General features: G+C 36.1%; 1 protein-coding gene across 1 annotated transcript in view; it reads right to left on the reverse strand.

Annotated features, from left to right (window-relative positions):
* Positions 1–12,898, reverse strand: part of TMEM178B (transmembrane protein 178B) — a 422,390-nt gene extending 409,492 nt beyond the window's left edge. The window contains exon 1 of the mRNA XM_074267725.1: positions 10,638–12,898. Within this exon, the coding sequence (XP_074123826.1) occupies positions 10,638–11,019 (382 nt within the window). The 5' untranslated portion in view covers positions 11,020–12,898. The remainder of the gene's footprint in view (positions 1–10,637) is intronic.
* Positions 12,899–17,884: the final 4,986 nt, after the last annotated feature.

Raw genomic sequence — 17,884 nt, forward strand, 5'->3', positions numbered from 1 at the left:
AGAATATATATGGTAGAGCATTATATGAAATAAAACTGAAAAGAGTGGTATCAAATTACAGAAGCCTTATATGCCATGCCTTTAAAGGCATTTGAACTTTACTTAGTAGGTAATATAGAATCACTGAAAATTTTTGAGCAGAAAAGATCTACGCATAAATATTTGTTTTGCAGTAGTAGAAAGGATGGATTTGGAAGTGGGGGGAAGAAGTGAATAAAAGTAAAAAGCACTATTAGAAGGTTATTATACTAGTTTAGATAGGTAGTAATAGTAATCCAAAATCCTAGAATAAACAGTCCTGAAGTAATATGAATGGAAGATTTGCCACTTGTAACTTCAGCCTTACTAAGGTAATATACTAGCCATAAGGTGTTTAAATGTCAGATAAAAATTCAAATTCTCCTCCTCAGAAAAACCTAAGGTTGTTTTAGAAGATAACATGGATATATTACAGTTGTGCTCAAACACTGGCGAAACTCTGCTATTTGATAAAATATAATTCAGATGAACTTGCTCTTATATGTTATTGTATCTGTGCTGTAGAGTCAATTGTTTACTGTAAAACTTTCTTCCTCTTATCTAAGAGTAATAAATATTAGTTCAACAGGGCAGTTTCAGTTTTCTATTATTAACTTATTTGAAATATAAATCAGTCCACATAAAGGAAAAGAATTCCATTACTAAACTAAAAACAGTGGAAACTACTTTCTAAGTTTAAGGAAGTAAGAATTACATCCCTGCTTCTATTAGTTGTTCTTCCCTTATGAGAACCAATGACATCATGGGGTGATGTTTTGACTTGCTATATATTAGATTTAAGAGAGGAAAAGTTGTACTCAGCCTCACTCTGTCTGCTAGAGTCACTGAAGTCCTGTGGCAAGACAAAAATCAGGATGACTGGTCCAGATGCAGTAAATGACCTTGGCATCTTCAAGATCTGACCAAGCTCATACGAATGTTATGGAATATTATTGCTCTGTAAGAAATGGCCAGCAGGAGGAATACAGAGAGGCTTGGAGAGACTTAAATGAACTGATTCTGAGTGAAATGAGCAGAAGTAGGAGATCATTATACACTTCAACAACAATACTGTATGAAAATATATTCTGATGGAAGTAGATATCTTCAACATAAAGAAGATCCAACTCACTTCCAGTTGATCAATGATGGACAGAAACAGCTACACCCAGAGAAGGAACACTGGGAATTGAGTATAAACTGTTTGCACTATTGTCTTTCTACCCAGGTTACTTATACCTTCGGAATCCAATTCTTACTGTGCAACAAGAAATTTGGTTTTACACACATATATTGTATCTAGGTTATACTGTAACATATTTAATATGTATGGGATTGCCTGTCATCTAGGGGAGGGGTAGAGGGAGGGAGGGGAAAATTTGGAAAAATGAATACAAGGGTTAATGTAAAAAAAATTACTCATGCATATGTACTGTCAAAAAATTATAATTATAAAATTAATTTTAAAAAATAAAAATAAATTAAAAATAAATTAATAAATTTTAAAAAAAAGAATTTAACTGTTCAAATGTATATATATATATATATATATATGTATATATATATATATATATATATATATATATATATATATATATATATATTTATATATGACCAAGCTTCAAGTACTCTAGAGCTCCTGCTTCAGCCTGCATCATGCTCATTGAAATGAATTGTTCTCATTCATGTATTCTACTTAAAGAAATCTTCACATTAGATATCTCTCTAATCCACTAATGGCTTTTAGGGCTCTTGGTTACCTTCAACCCAGTTTAGCCCATTTGTCTAGATAATTTTAACGGGGTATGTTCCTTGCTACAGCTTCTGGGAGCCAGAAGAGAGATTTGGGTGACGGGGGAAAACCAAAGGTAAATGAGCAGCAGCAGAGGGGCTAGGCCTCCCTGAACACCCTATACACCCTTAAGCACATCAGCTAAGGGTCATAGATTTGTCTTGTTAGAGCAGAATTTATCATTACAATAAAATATGCTCTGTTTGGGAATTCCATTATTAGTCTGAGCCAGTAAATACCTAAGGGTGTTAGATGATATTTGCAACTCTGGTCTCTAATTTTTGCTTCCTTTTCTTTTCTCTAAGTAGCTTCAGGTGTGAAAATTCACTGAACATTGATCCAGAATCCAATTTTTTTATCTTTGTTTTGTTTAAATCTTCTAGCTTCAATCTACAAGGTTTCAAATTGATAGGATAAGTACACAGGAAAGAATGTATTTAAGTGAATTATTATAACATTGATATGCATTGATGAGAAATTATCTGCCATGTTTTCTTTGTTCTGTTATAAACTAGCATCCTGTGGTCACATTAAGGACTATTAACCTCTCTGTTATCCATACTCCTTTGTCACCTATAATCTCATTTTATCAACCATTTACCTACATACCTATTCCCTCTTACTCAACTGTAATGGAGGCAGTATAGTAGTGTGGGAAGCATGTTGGATTTGGGATCAATTTGCCTTAGTTTAAATTTTGGTTATACTTAATAACTAGGTGACTTGGAGCAAGTTGTTTAACCAGTCTCTGCCCTTCTTTTACCTCCAATGTAATAATAATGACAACTGACATTTATGTAGTGATTTAACATTTAACATCCACTTGAATAAACATTCTCTCATTTGAGCTCCATTATTATCATTTCACTGATGAATATAGTGAGACTGAGGAAGTTTAAATAACTTGGCCATCATTACACAGTGAGCATCAGAGGAATTTGAACTCAAATTTCCTGTCTCTAAATCTTACTTTCTAAACAAAGTACCAATGAACAAGCTTTAAATCAATTATTTTTAAGGTTCTTTCTACCTTTAAAACAGAAAATCTTTTCTTCCCCTAGCATAGTCATCTATCAAGCAATATACCTTCTCACTTCTCAATTAGCCTGTATCATATACCATATATGTTCATGGATATATATAATCTCCAAGTGTGTGTAGTGTGTGCAGGATCAGAAGAAGACAGAGGACAATTAAGATTTTGCTTTCTGTCTTTTGGCATAAACCAAATAATTTTAGGTCATAGAAAGCAAGAGCACTGATTGTTTTTCACTGTCAGGTGTATAACACCTGAAGGAACTACTAAATTTCTGTTCTGAACAGTATTTAGGTTACTGTGGGTTTGTTAATCTAAAAGGTTGTTGCCCCTAAGGTAACTAACAATTAAGTGTCCATACTAGCTGAACTGAAGGATCAATCTCTGATTTACTGTACCATATTAAAAAGGAAGAGGAATAGAAAGAGAAGAGAAAGTCAGGGAGAATTAATTTAAAATCAACATGTTATTAATGAAAAACTAGCATAATGTTGATTATATTTATTTATTTTTTAATTTATTTTTCCAAATTATCCCCTCCCTCCCTCCACTCCCTCCCCCCGATGGCAGGTAATCCCATACATTTTACATGTGTTACAATATAACCTAGATACAATATATGTGTGTAAATACCATTTTCTTGTTGCACATTAATTATTAGCTTCCGAAGGTATAAGTAACCTGGGTAGATAGACAGTAGTGCTAACAATTTACATTCACTTCCCAGTGTTCCTTCTCTGGGTATAGTTATTTCTGTCCATCATTGATCAACTGGAAGTGAGTTGGATCTTCTTTATGTTGAAGATATCCACTTCCATCAGAATACATCCTCATACAGTATTGTTGTTGAAGTGTATAGTGATCTTCTGGTTCTGCTCATTTCACTCAGCATCACTTGATGTAAGTCTCTCCAGGCCTCTCTGTATTCCTCCTGCTGGTCATTTCTTACAGAGCAATAATATTCCATAACCTTCATATACCATAATTTACCCAACCATTCTCCAACTGATGGACATCCATTCAACTTCCAGTTTCTAGCTACAACAAAAAGAGCTGCCACCAACATTTTGGCACATATAGGTCCCTTTCCACTCTTTAGTATTTCTTTGGGATATAATCCCAATAACAGCAATGCTGGGTCAAAGGGTATGCACAGTTTGACAACTTTTTGGGCATAGTTCCAAATTGCTCTCCAGAATGGCTGGATTCTTTCACAACTCCACCAACAATGTATCAGTGTCCCAGCTTTCCCACATCCCCTCCAACATTCATCGATTATATTTATTTACTATATTGTTATCATTGTTAAATTATTGTGACTTTTTCCCATTCACCCTAATTCCAGCCTCTATAAAGTGGTTCTCAAAGTGTGGTGCAAAGAACTCAAGGGGGTCTCTGAAGCCCTTTCAGAAGGACTACAAATTCAAAATTAGTTTTTATATCTAATTGGCAAATATCAATAAATATAATTCCATAAACAAAAACTCTTTGGACAGATCTTCAATCATTTAAATAATAAATAAATAAATATTTACTTACTAGTAAGTAAATAAATAAAGATACTGAGAACGGAAGTTTGAAAACCACTACCCTATACTGCTAAGTCCAAGTAACCATGTTACTTTATTTTATCCTTTGAGTTCTAATATAATCACTTAAAGCAAAACATATAAACGTGATTAGAAAAGAAATACAATTTTATATAGTTAATCATCATAAGAAATATAACTTATCTTTAATAATTATTAAACAAATTTATGTGGGGGATCAGAGGTGGCAAACCTCAGAACTTCGGCTCTGAAGGAATCAGAAATGAAACTTCTGCCAATTTGCAAGGTCATTATCCTTGCTTTTAAAAAGCACTGAAATACTCCAGCTAAAAGAGAGAAAGAGAAGACTCCATTTAGTCAGAAGATGAAGACTATAGGGCAAGCCCAGAGTATAGATGGACCCTGCAGAATCACCATATCCTAAGAAGACTGTAGCAGCTGATTGATGTTTGACCTAGCAAGGACGACCACAACCCAGTAGCCTTTTAACCTTTTAAACACATTCTATCAACAGCTATCCAGTAACAGAGAGACATGATCAGTCAAGTCTGGTAACAGCCTAGCCTCCGTCAATAGCAGCCAAATACAAGTAAGCAAGGAGCTAACTCCATAGTCAGGTGACCTGTTTGACTCCACGTGATAAAAGATTGACCCAGAGAGCTGAGATGCCGTGCCTTTCAAGGAGTTAATCCAGCCATATGAATTTCATAAGGACTTCAAAGTAAAAGAAAGAATATTGAGAATGAAGTTCCAGAGTTTTCTGTCTTGTTGGCCATGTGTATCCCCTACATTTGTGCCTCATTTGTCATTGTATTTTAAGATCATGTCCACTCTCCTCTCCATTTATTTTATGGGTATTTGAGAGGTGGAACACCTCAAATTCCAAAGCAAATTTGTTTAGTAACTATTGTTTTTACTATGCCATATGAGCAAATGTCTTTCTTAAAGACAAGAAAGCCAGAGGCAGCTAGGTAGTGCAGTGGATAGAGCACCAGTCCTGAATTCAGGAGTACCTGAGTTCAAATCTGGCCTCAGACACTAATACTTCTTAGCTGTGTGACCCTGAGCAAGTCACTTAACCCCAATTGCCATATATACATACATTTTAAAGAAATTTCAATATAGTGAAAACTATTTCAAAACCCCAACCAATGACTCAATTATTTTAAAGGATAGTCAATGCAACATTATAGAAGAATCAAACAATTAGATATAGTTTCATTATAACAGAATTCAACCTGTAGCTACTTTCTCTGGTTACTCTAGAAGTCTCTTTTTATTTCTAAATCTGATTCCACAAATTATCTGTACTCACTTACAATTGACTTATCAGAGTGTCTCCCATGAGTTACGAAAGTAGAAGATTTGATATAATAACCTTCTAAAATGAAATAAATCACAATTTTATTTGCACCGCTACTTGGTGTCATTGCACAGAGATTCCAGATTCAAACCCTAAGAACATTCTCATCTACCTTGGGAAAGAAATTTATTGGTGATATTTATATCTAATTACATATATAATTAAAGTATTTAATTTGCACTATTCTTCTCAGGTAAGACTTCACCCAAGAAATCTTTCATTGGCATACTTGCATATATTTCGAACTTTACCAGTCCCTAATTCCCAGCACAGTGTGTAAAATGCCTGGAATCAATGAGGCCTGAGTTCAAATCTGATCTGACACTTACTAGCTCTGTGACTGCAGGCAATTAATCCTGTTTCTTCATTTATAAAATGAGCTGGAGAAAGACATGGCAAACCATTTCCTTTGCCAAGAAAACTACAAAAGGGGTCACAAAGAATTGGTTATGTCTGAAAAACAACTAAACCACAATAATTCTCACCTTGTATCAACTTTAGAAGTCAAGATTTTGCTCAGTATGCCCTTTAAAATAGTTTCCCATAGAATTATCCCCACCCAAATTGATGAACTCTTAGTAGTTTTATTTCTATGAATTCAATTACAATGAAGTTGAATGAATAGTTACAATGAATTCTAGTAAATAGTGTCTCAGCCTCTGGTCTCCTACCTCTTCAAACCATCTTTCACACAGGTGCCAAAATAATCTGCTTCATGCACAAACCTGACTATATTACTCTTCTGATCAAAAAGACATACTCCTTGGTTTGATGTTTAAAGCTTTCCACAATCTGGCTCAATCTACCTTTCCAATTTTATTTCACATGATTTTCCTTCAAGAACTCTATAAACTGCTTAAACTCAATATTTTGGTGTTTAACATAATCCCAGACACATAGTAAGCACTTAAGAAATGCTTATTGATTAATTGCTCTTCCATTTCTCTTTATATGCATAGGCTTTCCCCTTCTATTCACTGTACTTTCTTCTACTGCGTACCTGTTGAAATCCTAACCTTCCTTCAAGGCTTACTTTTTTTTCCCCCCTCAGTAATGTTTTTCCTAATTCTCTCAGTTGAAATTTTTTCCTCAAATTATCCTTGAACATTTTTTCTGAATATCACTTTATCTCTATCATATTCTAATTTGCATAATAATCCCCTATGTACATGACATTTCTTTCTCAATAGAAGAAAAGTTCTCTGAGGGTAGGGATGGTGAAAATTTTCATTTTGGTAATCCTAGTATTCAGAGCAGTAGTTTGTACTTGATAAATGTTTATTGAACTAATTTAAATGAGAATCTAAATAATTATTTTTCAACAAGGATTTACTGAGAAGTCAGAGTATGACAGGGTACTGTGTCTTTGATTTACAGCTTTCTTAAAGAATACATACTGTCCCTTCTCTCAAGGACCTAATACTCTGTTAGGAGAGGCAGGACAATCAACCAAATAGTCAACAGAAATCAGTACATATGAATTACATCATTATAAAGTGCATTGAGATAAACAGGATTACTGAATGAATTCAGGAGATTTTTTAAAAAATATATCTACAGCTTTGACTTTTAGATGATTATTAATTATGTTTTTAAATTTTATTTTAAAATATACATACAGCATTTTTAAAGGTAATAAATATTGATTTCTCAAATGACTAAGTTCTTTAAGGCTGTATCATCATTCAAATAAATCACTAATTTATTTAACTATATTTAAATTTATATTTAAACTATATATAGTCTGCTCCTTTAGTTACTTCTCCTCTGTTTCTTTAATGTACACTCATAAAAAGTTAATACTAAACCAGAAAATTTGTTTAAAAGATTTAAGACATTATTTTTGAAGACTGATGAGTAATAAAAGATATTTTTCAAACAATGCAACAAAATTAAATACATACATAGTACTTCCTTTTCTAAATTCCTACTACCTAGGAAACATGATAGCTACAAAGTACATTAGTATAATTTCTATTAGCAATAAATGCATACACTTCCGAATCTTTCTTGGATTAGTTGGAGAAAGAAAAATTGATCTTTAAAGATCATGGTGTTAGATTAAGTGGATCTTTCTTTAACCTTAAAATGAAGACAGTGACCATAAATCTTTCTAGATTTGTAGCCCTTGACCCTACCTCCAAAACAATAAACCAATGAAAAAATATCTAATAGGCAGAAAGAACTGTATCGATTACATATACTAAGGAGGCTGACAATAATGGCTGGTTTTGGTGATGAACATTTTTGTTAGTTCAAGTGAGATACAATATCCAAAAAACTTTAGAAATTGAAACTTCCCTGCTATTTGGTGTCCAACTTCTGCCATTACAATTAAAATTCAGTCAATAAGGAGGTTAAAAAATAATACTTTCATCCATTCCATTTCTTGCAATATACTTCTATCTCCACTGAAAGAGTCACTATAGTAACAAAATAGCCAGATCCACAAGCCAAAGCAAGCTTTACTCTCATGTTGCCAAGCACAGAAATACAAAATCAGAGAACTGCAAAGAATCTAAAGAGGTCATAAATTTCATCCCCTGTCTCTGATCAGGCTTGACATTAATGAAACAGAAGCAGGAATATTGTATTCTTAAAGATTATTTAAAAAGTCTATTCAACAACCTCTTCCAATAAAGCCTCCTAGTATTTGCCAATCTTTACTGCCTTGATTTCTTTATATTCCACTTAATTCCCTGCAGCAGCAGTTTTTGTAAAAGTAGAAGGCTGACAAAATAATAATCTTAATCTTAAACCCATTATTAAATTTCCTATAAATCTTCTTTAAATAATCCTAATCCCCCAGTTTTATAATTCTTTATTCTACGCCTATATTGCTCTCCTCTGTATTCTTTTAAAGCAGAAGTTCTTAACCTTTTTTGAATCATGGCTCCTTTGGCAGTCTCATGAAATTTATATCCCTCAGAATAATGTTTTAAATGCATAAAATACATAGGATTACAAAGGAAACCAACTATACTAAAATAGTTATTGAAATATAAAGACAAATTCAAGGACCCATGTTAAGAATCCTTATCAAATTATCTAAATCATTATTCATGTTTTAAATCTTCAAATTGGATACCATACTCTAAAAAGGTTCTAATCTTTGCAGATGGCTTGATTTTTGTAATACTGTGTAATACTGAACACAATTTAACTGAATTAAGATTACCAGGTACACTTGACATATACTTCAAAATAGATATAAAAAGGAAATGCCTTTCAAATACATTGACCCTAGAGTAGATCTGAATTCAAACACCTACAAGTTGCTTCATTAAATATTTTACATTTTTTTCTGATTGAATTTTTTCCCCTTTCCCAACTTTGAGACTTTTTTTTTCAAAAGGTCTAGGGGAGGAGAGAAGTGTGGTAACAAGAATAGTCCCACCTGTCACAAATCCAATCAATAAAACTGTTATACCAGCATAGCTATATTTTAAAATTCTAAATTTCAATTCTTTTATTCCTTCCAAAGGGAAGTTACAAAACATTTTGAAGCACATTATTTTCATGCTGATCACTATTTAACAGATTATGAAAGTGAAATATAGAGAGATGCCCAAGATACACAAAATCTGTGTTCCATTCTCATAGGATTAACTGTCCTGGCAAAGATCAGTAGTAATCTTCAATGATGGTCCCATAAGACCTCCAAATAATATTTTAGTAGGTTTAGGATCATAGTACTCCATAATGGCTGTGTACCATAAATATATTTATAAATATTATTAAGTGGGAGAAGGAATAATTTTAATTGGCTATATAATAACAATTACAACACATTTATAAAGGGCTTTTTAAAGATTATGGGGTATTTTCTTCATATTAACCCTATGAAGCAAGTAGTACAAATATTCATAACCACTTTCAAATGAGGAAACTAAGAGAGTAAGAGACTTGCAAATGGTCACCCAGCCAAGTGTGAGTCAGGATTCAAATACAGATCTCAGCTTCAATTCCAATGTTCTTTTTACTATATTATTAATTTTTCAAATGAATCCTCATTAGCAAGTACTATTTACCTTTCGATTTGGTTTCATTTGTTTATTAGAGATACAAGTGTCTTTAATATCAGCATATTTCAAATGTAAAAATGGTGAGCTTTTTGTTCTAATATCTTCTTACACTTCCCCCTCCCTATTCAGTGCCAATAAATCACTTTTATTTATCACTTAAAAAGAGAGAAATAAAATCATTTCAGGGCCAATAGATAATACCTTTCCTGAAATAAAATTGGTCTCCATTGTGGGTATCTTGATGTCAGTTTAACATTTAACAACCCTCTTAAGCTGAGATTGGTATTAAGGGCTGTCTGCCTTCTCCTTCACATTCCTCTGTAAGAGAGTTTTTACTTTTGGGGGGTTTTTTGTTTGTTTTATTTTGGTTAATTTTTGGTTTGCTTGTTTGCTTGTTGGGAGGGGGAAGTTTAGGGTTTAGGGTTTTTTTATTTTTGGGTTTTTTTTTTTTTTTGTGGGTCTTTTGCTTATGATCCATGAACTTTACAACAATCTCTTTCTTAGAGGCAAACCAATACAGAATAGAGCTGAGAAAGCATTTTTCTGAGAATTATCGTGGGAAATGATCATTTGAAGGGACCGGCTGGACAAAAACAAACTAAAATTGTCAAAGCAAACATAAGTAAAACCCTAAACCAGTCTCTATCATAAACAGCTGAGGAATCAACGCACTGATTATCTACAAAGCCTACAGAATATTCGAGACTTGGGTAAGTGACGCCTAGAATCCGGAAATCTGAAAAAGCAACTAAGTTAGCCTGAGGCAAGAAAGAGGTAAAAGGTTGTGGAATTCCTAGGTTTTAGGTTTTCATCGCGTGTTCTCAAAAGCAGACAACCTGGATGAGACACTTACCTTTTTGAATGAGGTCATCCAGGTCTTGGTCAAATCCCTGCCTGTGGCATTTCCTCCAGAGTCCCATGTTGGTAGAGTTGTACTGACGGTTGCACTCGTCCATAGCGCTCAAGGCAAACAGCTGCCTCCGGTTCCTGGCCCGGAGGAGTTTCCCTTCCCAGCGGTCCAATCTAGACCTACTGGCCCTGAGCGGCAAGTTATTGTTGTTATTGTAAATGAAGCCTGGATCGACCCGACGGGTAGTAAAGGCTTTGCACCTGTCCCGATGCTTCCTGGCGTCTGTCTCGTACCAGTGGTCTGAGCAGATCGCCACGGCCAGCATGCCGAGGGCACAGAGAGCTAAGGAGAGGCCAGTGTAGAGCAGTAACCTTCCAGCAGCCATACCTCAGCTTCACAACAACACCATGGGCATGTTTCACAACAACCTAGTTCTTCAGCCCCTGAACAAAGCAGCCAGCTGAGCCTGAGAGATTGCAGCTGAGTGCCCTGCTCAACCGAGTCTCCCCACCTAGAAGTCCACGATTTGAAGCAACATTCAAAGCACCAAGGCTTCTGGGAGGATCTAAAAAGTTCTAACCCCCCCAAAATCTAGAGGGTTGATTGACATCTCCTGCAGCCTAAAGCCACTAAAGGTGTCAGAAGAGCCCTCCACGTCTCTCAGAAAAGGATTCCCCACTTAAAACAGCGGGGTTGCTGAGCTCAAGACCACCTATGCGCAGAGTCGACCTTCTTCCGTTTCTCCTTTTCTTCCCAAAAGGAAAATAATAATAAAAGTTCTTTCGAGATTAAACTGGAGTTCCTTGACTTTTCTTTGTGCAGTGTACCAATGCTATCGATCCACCTCTATAAGTGTGGTGATTTAAATAGATGAGGAAAGGAATTGTTAAACCGGGCCACTCTACAATAATCAGTTGAAATGTAGCATCACTGGTCAGCGCCTAGAAATCTCCCGATTCCAACGGACCAATTGTCCTAGGTTTGCAAGCCGGCTCTGAACTGTTTTCCCCTTTAAGTGGATAGCCTTTCCTTTTTGCAATCAGTGCTTGTGGTTGGGCAATGCAGCGCAGGAAAAGGTTTCTCGCTTCAGTCTTGGGCTAAAAAAAAAAAAAAAATCTTTCTCCTTCAGCAAGAAAGGGATTTCACCTTCCCTCCTATAGGTTTTGCTCAGAAGCAGGCTTCATGTAGGTTTTCAGCCCCTGACAACCTTTGTTCCGTAGCTCCTCTGCTTTCTTTCTCTTGCCTTTCCATTCAGGCGACTCGTTTTGTTGTCGGCGCTGTCAACCAGGCAACCTAATTGGACGATTCCGTTCCCTGGATTAGATGAAACTCCGTAGCAGCCGGAGAACGAGGAGAGATCGGCTCTGACTGGGGCTGGAGTCCAACCCGAGAAAGGCTGCAAAGAACTAAGAAGCTGCTTCAGCACCATGGACAGAATGCTCTGCCCAGAGGCACCCAGAGCCTTAGGGAGAAAACCCCCGGCTTCATACCGCTGACATCCTCGCCCTGTTTTGCTTCCCGGATGTAAATCGGTCAGTCGCCTCCCAATCTGATTTTTCAACAGTGCTTTACTTCATCTGGCAACCAAACAGCCTCTGAAACGTGCTTCCCATATGCAAGGAAAATGCAGGTACAAAGGCTGAGGGGGGGTGGGGACCCAAAGTAATACCTTCTGCCCTCAACACGCACACATACACACATGCACACACCCTGTCACCTCAAAATAAATAAGTCCCTCAAAAAAACAATGTCTGGAGCACTGTAGAGAAGGGGAAAGACACGCAGTCTGCCTAACAGTTGTCAATGGCTCTCATATTGCACCATTTCCCTTACATGCACAACCAGCGCTCCCACAAAGGAGCCCAGATGCCAAGATCTCTCTCTGCCTCAGCAGCTCCACGCGAATAATATCCCAGCATCAGCAGTTATTATATTCAGGGTGCGTTTTTCCCCTTTTGGTGGTCGTGGTGGTGAGGGGGTGGGGGATAGGGAAAGGAGGACTGTTGGTTATTCAATTTCCCCTCCCTTCTTTCAGTAGCGATAGTCTCACTACCTCGCGGGCACCATCAGAGACCTGGAGAAACCGAAGAGAAGGCGACGTCCAGGAGTCTCTGGAAATCTCATCTCCCCGTTCTGAACCTTGAAATAAAGGAACGTTTTCTGAGCTCCCGGATACCTGAGGATGTTCCCTTGTTCAAACGCTGAGAGCTGCAGCCTTGGCTAAAGCCCACAGACAGAGAATACAGAGCACTGAGCCAAAAGCTAGTGATGTCATCCGTGCAACGTGAGACTCATTTCTTATTTTTCTAGCCTCCTTAAAGATAAACTGCACCATTTTGCCGGTAGGCGATGTCTAAGTCTTACTCTTTGAACAGGCAAGTCAATGGTGTATATGTATGTATGTGCTTAACCACATACATATTTATGCACACATACATATGTGTTCTTTGTAATGTGTTTGCTGCACATACTATTATAAATTTAGAAACATTCTCTGAATGTCATATTCCTATGCTTATCAAAAAATGGCTAAATCCCTCAAATCAAGCATATAGCTCATTGAATTTATGTGTATATATGTATATCTACATGTGTGTGTGCTTAATGAGGAGCTGATAATCAAAGGGACTTTCTACTTATATGCAGAATTTTTCTTCTCACTACACTTTCCCATTGATAATGTCTCAGTTTGTAGGGGGCTTTTTGTTTTCAGAGGGAAAGCCACATACTGTCTTCCTGGCTGCAGGCATTTCCTTCATTGAGCTGTATGGCTTTCTGGGGGCTTGTTAAAGGTTAGCCCCATTTCAGTACAAAAAGATCATTAGAAATTCTCTACCATGCAACTCACCTCCACTCCTCTGAAGGTATTTGAGAGAGACAGAGACAGAGAAACAGATAGAAAGAGACAAAGTGAGTTCTGATGCATATAGGATAAGGGTTTGCTTTTTAATAGTTAATGGGTATGCTTTTTAATAGTTATTCTGAAAAATATTTGAAAGGGAAAGTTGGAGGGAAGAAGAGTTAACAAAATATCTGGAGGTGATTTTTCTTTCTACAGAAAGGGTTGGCTGGATTTAAAATATGTACTTATCTATAGAGAGATCTGTAGAAAAATGATGCATGCAAAATAATAGGTGACCAGCAAAGCCTGACATGAAGGGCGCTCACGAGGATGGGCTCCCATCCTGAACAAATTCATTAAGACAAGCTGTTTGCATTGTCTGCTCTGAGACCTCACCACAGATGTCAATACCATCTCTGTGTCTTATAGCTTTGGGTTTATTTTATTTTTACTCAAAAGCCTTCTTTATTATTTTCATCCCCTACTCAATAGAGCCAACTCTATGAACATTTCAAGAAAGTGTCAGGATAAAAGGCTTTAGCAAGATGAGGGCTGCAGAATAAGAGAGGAGCCTTCTGGGGGAGAAGAATGTTCACAGTGTTTTGCTTTGCCCTCCAGGGTTTTTGAACCAAAATGAGCGCCTCTCCACCATGTTCTTTTTGTCCTTTCTCTCCCTTCCTCCTCCTTGCATTTTAAAAATAAATGAAATAGGGGTTTCAGTGCCATCTAGTGGGGGAGGGGAGTCTTTCAGTCCCCTTCTCAGGATTCTAAAATAATGTGATTTATAAAGGAGTAGGCAGTGGCCTGAATTTGCCCCTGCTGTCCTTATGCTTTTTGGCTGCTAAAGTGAGGTAGGCAGCCTGATGTTGTTTTCCAGTTTCGGACTACAAGCTCCAGAGACATAGTGAAATGATAACATGGATTACTAGTACTTAGCCTTTTCCCATCTTCTTAGTCCTCAAACTGTAGGTTTCTCAGGGGGGAAAAAAAAGAAAGAAAGAAAGAAAAAAAGATGATTAAATAAATAAAAACAATGTAAATTTTCTGAAGCAATTTTCTCCCAAGGATCTAAGAAAATTTTCTCATGTGTAATCTACTTATTTTCTTGGAATTCTTATATTTGATAGACAAAAAGAGAGACCAAGAGATGACATACACAAGGTCACACAATGAACTAAATACAAGGATGGAACCCTAGTCTCTAGGTTCCCATGTTTTATCTATTCCCTCTAGGCCAGGTAATATATGTAATTTTTTGTACTAATGGCACCTGAGTCCTTGGTGGTAATTTACCAATATCTACTTTTCTCTTTTAACTCCAACTTTCCTTCACCATTTACTTCTTCACTCCCTTTTTTATCTTCTCTTCCTACCTTGGACCTCATCCTACTAGTTGAATAAACTTTTAATGACAGAGAGGACCCTTCTCAGAGCCATAAGTAATCTTTTTTCCCATAAAGCAAGTTGTGAAAGGAGAAATCACTTTGAATTTCCCAGGATATTTGGAGGTTTCTTTGCTACTACATAAAAATCATTGCTGGTAAATAGAAGAATTTGGAGAGGATGAGGACCTGCATTACATCTGTCAAAGAGAAAAAGCCCATCTTTGCACAGTGCTACTGTCACCCACTAATAAATTTCTTAATCTGAGACAAAATCCCAATGGTTCTCCTTTAGTAACAGATCTGCAGAATGACTACCTTACCTTTATTAGGTGAGTTACTGTTCTCTCCCTTCTCATCATCAGTAGTTCTTATTGATCTTGATAAGCTCCCTTATCTCAGTAATTATCATAACTGCCCATTCACCAGTATTTTTGATTATTTCACTTCATTTTTTACATCCATTCCATTTCCACTGATACCATCCAATTTCTGATTCTAATACCAACCACCTCACCTAGGTACAAGAAATTTCCATCTGGTCTGCTCTGCTAAATATGCTTTAACATATATAATTCATAGTTCTATCTTTTCACCTCTGTTTATACACATTAAAATATATTGCAATGATCACTTTCACTGCTTTACTCAAAAAAAAATTTTAACAATTTCGCCTAGTGAATAAAATATAAACCAATTCAAGGACTTCCACAATATGACTCCAATTTATGTGTCAAATTTTATCTCATATAATTCATTTTCACATGTTCTATATTCTACCATAATGAGGTACTCTCCATCCTCATTTCTCATCATGCTCTCTTCCATTTTTGTGTTTTTGCTCATATCATTCTCTAAATAGAACATGGCATGCTCTGTTTGTTGAAGTCTCTCAACTTTCCTTGGCCTCCTTCTCCCCTTTACTTCTACTTCTAATCTATGTAAAAGTGAACTTTCCCTACTCAAATCTTTCCTATCCCTTTGTCTTTCTTACATATTTCTCTTGCTTTCCTTTATATCTTAGTTATTTTTTGCATATGCCCTCTACTCATTGGATTGTAGACTCCTTCAGATCAGGATTTGTGTCATATATATTCTTATATCACCAGGATCTAGCACAGTACTCTTTTTATGTTGTAAGTGCTTAATCAATGTTTGTTTAATTGATAGTCTTTATTATAGCATTGAAAAGAAAGCCACAAAACTATTAAGAACTGCACATTTACAAAGTAAGAGTTTATTCTGATACTTCATTTTCCATGGATCTAAAATTAAAGCAGAGTTCCAGCTGAAAAGATCCATTCAATAATAAAGAATCTCTCTTTTAAAAGCAGCTGACACTCAAATGAAAAATAATCCTTTTTTAAAAAAATTCTGCCTCTGAGTCCTTTAGTCTGTATTTTTTTTCCTTATCCTTTCTGACAGTTAAACTTCCCTTCAAAGGAAAAATGCCCATGATTTCTCCAGGGTCCTTCTATTTCCACTTAATATTTTGTTCACCTGAAATTTTCAAACCCTGTGTGACATTTGTGAGAAAATCTTACCCTCCTTTAATTGGAGTTCTCTGTTTTGCCAGGTATCTGTGGCTATTGCAGAGTGACCTTGGACAATCATATCAATTAGCATTATTATTAAGTTCCTATTATGTGCCAAATATTGTGCTAGCTCTGGGGATACAAAAAAAAAAAGACAAAAAAAAAAACAAAACTCCTCAAGGAGCTCATAATCTTATTGGGGAGAGAACATGCAAACAATTATGAACAAAAAATACATAAACAGAATAAATAACACAGACTTCAGGGAAGCCTTGAAGCAGAAATGAAGGAGAACATTCTAGACATGGGACATACAGGAAAGAAAATAGGGAAAAGGGATTAAATACGTATATAACTCTTGCTATGTGTCAGGCATCTTGTCAAGCATTTTACAAATATTATCTCATTTGATCCTCACAAATAGGTAATAGCACATCCAAGTGCCTCTGTGTATGTGTGTGTGTGTGTGTGTGTGTGTGTGTGTGTGTGTGTGTGTGTGTGAATTTGAATTCAGGTCTTCCTGGTTCCAGGCCTCTCTTCTGTGCACTGTGGTACCTGGCTGTCTCATACCATTAGACAACCAGTGAAAGGCACAGAATCAAGTATCTTATTTTAAAAATATCAAGGAATCTAGCATCAAGTAATGGAGGGGAGTAAAGCATAACAAGCCTGAAAAAGTAGGATGGGGCCAGGTTATTTTAAAAAAAAACTTTACAATCCAAACAGATATTTTATATTTAATCCTAGAAGTAACAGGAAGCCAAGAGTTTTTTGAATAGGGATAAAGGAGGAAGAATGGCATGTGAAATCTATGTTTTAGGAAAATCATTTTGATTAGGTGAGTGGAAGATGGAGTAGAGCGGAGAGAAACTTGAAGCAGGGAGAGCAACCAGCAGAAAATGCAATGGTCCAGGTATGAGGTGACAAAGGCTTGCACTAGTGTAGTGGACACTTTTGCCTCAGTCTCATGTTTCTCACCTGTGAGAAGAAAAGCTTGTACGAAATTACCTCTGGGTTTTCCTTAAGCTCTAAACATCTATGAATTACTCTATAAAGGTAGCAGTAAATTGTTGTAAAGAAGCAAAGATATTGTACAATCAATGTTTTAGGCATTTTGTTTTAAAATATAAAACCTTGAATAATAAATAGGTTATGGATAGGCAGAGCTATAAACTCAACCAACTCAAGTAAGTGGGAGCAAGGAAAAGATGAGTTTCCTCTCTAGAGCAAGAGGAGGGCACAATAACAGGAACAAAAAGGAGGAAGGTTCAATAAAAAGGGGAAAACTATCAAGGAAATGAGGAGGAGAAACAGCATAATCTGAATGAGATGGTTGGTTCAAAAAAACAGTGAGGGGACAGAACCCATTCCAGAAGAGTTCAAATAAAAGAGAAAAAAATAATATTCAAAATACATTTAAGAGATAGTACAGAATATTTAGAGGATGTGCAGAATCAGAATAGAGAGGAGACAGTGGTGAGAACAGAATTT

The sequence above is a fragment of the Sminthopsis crassicaudata genome, chromosome 5 (assembly GCF_048593235.1).
Source record: "Sminthopsis crassicaudata isolate SCR6 chromosome 5, ASM4859323v1, whole genome shotgun sequence".
NCBI lineage: Eukaryota > Metazoa > Chordata > Mammalia > Dasyuromorphia > Dasyuridae > Sminthopsis > Sminthopsis crassicaudata.